This window comes from Austrofundulus limnaeus, unplaced genomic scaffold, assembly GCF_001266775.1.
Source record: "Austrofundulus limnaeus strain Quisiro unplaced genomic scaffold, Austrofundulus_limnaeus-1.0 Scaffold305, whole genome shotgun sequence".
Taxonomy (NCBI): domain Eukaryota; kingdom Metazoa; phylum Chordata; class Actinopteri; order Cyprinodontiformes; family Rivulidae; genus Austrofundulus; species Austrofundulus limnaeus.
This window is the reverse complement of record NW_013952707.1, coordinates 54,839-60,868: the sequence shown is the minus strand read 5'-3', so window position 1 is coordinate 60,868 and position 6,030 is coordinate 54,839. Positions and strand designations below refer to the sequence as shown.

The 6,030-nt window shown below is 39.6% G+C and overlaps 1 protein-coding gene across 1 annotated transcript in view; it reads right to left on the bottom strand.

The window, feature by feature from the left end:
• Positions 1–232: 232 nt before the first annotated feature.
• Positions 233–6,030, bottom strand: part of LOC106527025 (protein EFR3 homolog B) — a gene marked incomplete at its 5' end in the record, with an annotated part of 27,309 nt that continues 21,511 nt past the window's right edge. Inside the window, 4 exon segments of the mRNA XM_014021780.1 lie at positions 233–587; positions 4,172–4,278; positions 4,363–4,411; positions 4,490–4,581. Of these exon segments, the coding sequence (XP_013877234.1) occupies positions 453–587; positions 4,172–4,278; positions 4,363–4,411; positions 4,490–4,581 (383 nt within the window).

Below are 6,030 nucleotides of genomic sequence, written 5' to 3'. Positions count from 1 at the left end.
CTCTGTGGTACAGAGTTCTGATGACTCCTAACTTGTGTTCCAGTGGATGATGAGAATCAAAACGCAAATACTGGTCTGTATGGGTGGGTTTGRGATACACGTCAGTTTCTAACCGTCCTCCATCAGAAACTGAGACATCACAGTCCAGGAACTCCAACTAGAAGTCTCTTGGAGGAGAGACAAAACGTTTCATTAAAGAAGAACCCGTCCAGAGGACCTACTTATTGCTCCTTTTGATTTTTCTACCTGGATTACTGAGATGCATAGGACAGCTTTTTAAAAGCTTTTGAAAGTGTTTTTGTTTGATTTTTCTTCTGATGATCAAACTGAAAGAGAACAAAAATAAATTAAAAGTGAGAAATAAAAACAATTCATGCTCCGTTATATGTATCCATCCATTCTTCTGTCATGTTTTCCTTTTGAAGGGCTTTGTCTCATCAGTATTTGAGTTTCTAATAGACACAGAGGTCAGGAAACTTCATCTCGTAAAGTGGTGTCGAACGGCGAGGCGACTGTCCAGATGGAGATGGAGGAGGACAAATGATCAGATCGAAGACCTGATTAAGCTTGGAATGAAGCAACGAGGTCTGCAGACAAAACAAAGATCAGTCATTTTAAGATCAGAATGTTCAGACGCTGAAATGTGCCCCTCAGTGGCTCAATGTTAGGTAGACTGTTTCAGTCAAAAAGATAAATGGACTGTACTTATATAACACCTTTCTATTCAACCAGGATACTCAAAGTGCTTTACACTACAATCTGTGTCCTCATTTACCCATTCACACACCACTCTATTAGGTCGCTACAAAGCTTATACAGGCAAATCAGTCTGTAGACAGAGTTGCACATAAGTGGTGCGCAGGTACGCATGCGCAATCAAAAAAAGGAAAAACGCACCTGATGTAATGTCATAAAGCGCACTTGCGTACCTAAGATTGTACCTGATTGTCTGTCAAAACAACAGTTAGCAGGGCTCTAGAGTGCGACCAGTTTGGTGGCAAATGCGATTTGATTTAAAATAAATAAATAAAAATTAAAAAATCCAGCTGCACTGGTGTGAATGGATTGTTGTTCTGTGCTCACCAAGCCGACAACAGGACCCTGACATAAGGATTAAATGGACACTGCCTTCAACAAATCAGACGAAGTCCAGAGCCGTTTTATCCAAGCAAGTTTGGTTGAAGCAGCGGCTGCTGCAGTCAGACTTGCATGTAAAACTGGCTCCTTTGCCTGCTCAAAATGTCTTTGGTGGTGGAAACCCGGCTTGACATCTCCTCCTGCACTTTGCTCCTGAGCTACTTGGACTTTGGTCTGTAAAACCTAACTTTATTTGAAATATATGTTCAGAGCGTCATTTTCAAACAGATCTGTCCAACTTTGTGTGAAAGACTAAACTCTCTCCTCCTGATGAGAGACTGCTGTGCATCGCTGCACGTGCAGGCAGAGTCTTTCTGTGATACTGCAGAGTCCCACAGTTCTTCTAATTAAACCACATTAACTCTAGCAGAACATGTGTTTGCCCCATATTAAAACAAAGATGATTCTCTGTTTAACATCACCCCCCTCAAAAAAATTATATAAAAACAACTTGCCATTTTCTCTAGTTGAATAAGTTTTAAATGTTATTTTAATTTACCATAAGGATCCACAAATTTTATTCACAATTTTATTTAAAAAAAGGTTCTTGATGTAAACTTGTTTATATTTAGGACCATCCTGTAATGCAGCTTTTCTGGGATAAATGTAATTAAATAAATGATCAAATATGAAGAATAAATAATTATACGAGCTGAAACCATCTAAATAATATAATATTTTTGAATAAAATAGTCTTAAAAAGAATTCAGTCTAACAAATAAAACATTTGTATGTTTTAAGTTATTTTGCTCTGTGCAAATAAACAGATATTTGCTGGTTGGTCTGGAGAGTGGAAAGCTGGTTTAACCAAGGCCGAAGGTGCAGAAGACCAATCAAGAGTTGTCCATCTGAGGGATATGTGTAGTCTAAAAGACATTTAACCATGAAATGTTCAGTTTGTGATGTTTATATGACATACACCCAGCCCCTCAGCCACTTAGGTATTTTACAAAATTTGTGTAGAGTAAAAAATAAAATAAAAAAACTCGGTGGACCAATTTGGCATGAGACGTTGCAGCTGATAGGAGTCATAAAACAGAACAGGGGGACGTTAGATGCCCGGGCTCCCCTCTAGATAAATGTGTTAAATGAGTGAAGGAAAATATGAGTGAGCACCAAGCAACAACCCTAGGTTCTCCCCTGAGAACCAGACCAAACATTTTATGTGCAACCCTGTCTATAGAGACTAATGTTTAAACCACAATCATACACTGATGGGACACACATCAGAGGCAGTGGGGTTTCAGTGCCTTGCCCAGGGATACTTTGACACATGACTGAATAGCTGTGGAATTGAACTGCCAACTCTCACATTGGAAGACGACTCCCCTAATCACTCAGCCACAGCTGCCCCAGAGTCTGGCTTTGCTTGGACTATTTAATAATTTTTTCATATCAAAATCAAAACTTGTGATGATTTTAAACTGAAGTAAAACTTCCTGTGAACTAAACCAGGGGCCTCATGTATAAACGGTGCGTACGCATAAAAATGTTGCGTGCGCCAGGTTCTACGCCCACATTGGGATGTATCAAAACCAACGTTGGGTGAAAGTGTGCGTAAATATACACACACTTTTCACCTGCCGTCGTGAGAATTTGCGGCAGCCACGCAAAGTTTTTCAGTTGACAGTTTTAACTCTCAAAGTCATGAATCTGACCTGAATCCACAGAAATCTGTTCAGTTTTCTGGATGTAAGGAGCGTCTGAACACGGTGTTAGATTTATTTATTCATTTTTTTAGTTTGATTTTTATTGTTTAAACTCAAACGATCATGAAACTGAACCCCGGGACTGAAAATCATTTAACCTCAGACAAGAAAATAAATCAGTCTAAAAATGATCAAAAGAACCTCAGCCCAGTCTGTAAACTGTTTTTATATTTTTGTCACATAGTTGAAAACCTTTTGGGTCCGGGGCCGGAAAAACCCGACACATTACGTGCGGCATAAAAAAAATTAGTAATAAAAAAGGCTGAAGAGAGGGAGCAAAATCAGATGCAAATGGTGGCTCACTGTACAGTAAGAATAATTATTTTTTCTGTGTGTAACCTTCTGGCTGATGCTGAGTGTTGAGCTGTGGCCGTAGCGCAGCAGCTGCACTTTGGGTAGATATTTGCGCCAGGTGTGTGCACCCTCGCCAGCTGGGAAGGTGTTCATATGTGTCAACCCCTTTGGACGTTTACCTGTCGAATGAGCCTCAAAAATCTATGTTTTGCTAAAAATCTGTAAGCTACCACTCGTATGCGCGTGGTGGTGGGGTGGGGGTCTGTCTGTGGAGATGACAGCGCCTGCTGCAACGCAGGAGGAAAGGAGAGCGGAAAAAGTGGATAACTTGATGTTTATTGTTTTTTATTTTTATTTATTTATTTTTTACATCCATTCAACTACGTGTTCAAATAGACAACAACTAACCAGGCTTCAATATCACATTCGGGAGATGTCCGTAAATTTCAGGAAAATCTCAGGCTTTGGTTATCGCGTGTAAATGCGCCACATGACACCCCACTACTTATTTAGACAGTTTTCTCACTCATTCTCCATTTAATGTATAATTTTCCTGCATCTAAAGATCATTTTTGATCCCACAGAGAGGACAGTTTGAGGAGAATCTCACGTGCTGGACATCTATTTTACAAATTTAAATGGAGGCATGTCAGGGGATGTTTCTCATGCAACTGTCTGTCTCTGTTGCTGCATGACCTGTTCACCTGTTCCCCCATGTTTGTCATGTGTGTCTTCTTGAATGGGTGTTCTTAACTGTTTGAACAGCACCTTGGGAATTTATTTCTGTGAAAGGCACTATATAAATAAAACTTTAATTACTTACGTGCGCTCAGTTCCACATTCATTGGGATGTATAAAGGAAAGATGCGCAGGAACCTGCGTGCGCACAGTTTTATGCATCTAACTATTTTGGTGTGGCACACTTTTCTAAATTTTTCCGTACGTCAACTTTTAGTGTGAAAGCTACACACTCCTTTATGCATGAGGGCCCAGATCACTGTGTGTTCATTAGATAACAGTAAGTGCCTCACCCGGGATCCACAGACAGCTGATATTTCCTCAAAAGGAGCTGTCTGAAACCTCTCCACCACCTGCATCCTCTTCCTCCTCTCTTCCTCTTCCACAGGCCCTCTGTCCTCTGAAATTAAGAAGTTTTTAAGAAGTTTTTTGATCTCAAATAAAAACGATCTGCATGTAGAACCATGAGGAACTGGATGCTTACCAATGGTGTTCTTCAGCATCTCAAAAGTGATCTGCTCAGTTTGAGGTTTCTGCAGAACACAGACAGGTACATGAGTAGATTCATAGTCCAGACCCACAGACAGACCTGCTGGCTGACAGAAACAAACCTGAGGTGCATCAGAGCTGCACTGAAGGTCCGTGTCCATCTGCAGAGAGACGGTGTCTACGATGCTCTTCCTCCTAGACAGACGGTCTTCATCTGAAACATAGCCAGAGTGAGAGAACCACGAATAAAAGGTCCACTGTGTTTAATGCATAAGAATATTTGTCCAAACTGGTCTGGAAATGAAAGACTTGGCTTGGTGGAGATGAAAGTTGAACCTTGATCCAAGTTAGGGCAAAAATCATTGCAGGTCTGAGTAAAGCATCATGATGGGCATGGGTCCCACATAAAATCTGCCTTTAGCTCATCATGATTTACAAAAAACTTATTAAATATTTTCTGAAAAGCTTGTTTCCATTCAGCTATTATGACCTGTCTTATTGTAACAACGTGCTGGTGTAGAATCTCAGTCATCCAGGTCACAGCCAAACAAAACCAGTTTCAACAAACTGAAAGAACTGAACTGAACTGATGGTTTTCTTCCCATCCAAGGAGTGTTCTTATCTCAAAACATGTTTGTGTAGAGTTCCAAGCTTGAGTGCACTGTTTAAGCATCTGAACTCACTCCCCTTCCTCCACTGGGTTGTTTGCCTGGCTCACAGAGAGATCACATGCATGAAGGTGTTAATTAGAGGCAAAATGTCTGGATTTCAGGCATTTTAATACTTTGTTGTAAGCTGAAATATGAGACTTTCTACTCTGTTTAAAGTTGTTGTTTTTTCTCACTGACATAAATGGCTTCCTCTAATCATCGACCAAATTATGAACATTTTGGTCCTCAAAAGTATGTCCTTCATTGTTGAGATGTAGGTGCACAGCTGAGTCTTGTCTTGAAGATCTAACTCTCCTGTGTTGTCTCATGCATCTGTGGAAAGGCTGTTTTCCAAAATATGTAGATATCCTCTCTACACTGAACACAACACTGCTCAGTTTGTGTTGTTCCTAGGATGGACCAACCACTGTCTGAGACTCCTGTTAGGCTTGAAATCAGGGGATGTTGTGTTTGGAGAAAATCCATCCAGCAACAAATGTTATAACAATGTTTTCCTCTCTGTTCTGTGGCATGATTTCTAGATTTCTTCACTAACTTGAGCAATGAATACATCATAAAGTGTGTATAAAAAGTTGTATAAAACTGAAATATTTTCACATAAACAAGATGGTAGTAAAACCAGACACAAAATCAAGTCCCTTTTGGAGGATCAGGTGTACAATATGTACCTTTAAAAAACACTTTTAAATAGGTCAGAAAATTGTCAAACTTAAGTGAATGGGGTGTCCTGATGTATTTCAGTAATCCAGGTAGAAAAAAAAATCAAAAAGAAAAAATAAGTAGGTCCTCTGGATGGGTTCTTCTTTACTGAAACACCCAGAGGACCTACTTATTTTTTCTTTTTGGTTAGCTGAAGAGATATTTGTATGTTGTGGTTTTTACTCAGTTTAATTTGTATATACTGTATTATGAATTATTTTTCAAGAGAATGTTTAACTTGGAGTGAGATGAAGACATGATACAGAAGATTTTATCTCTGAAAACAATATATA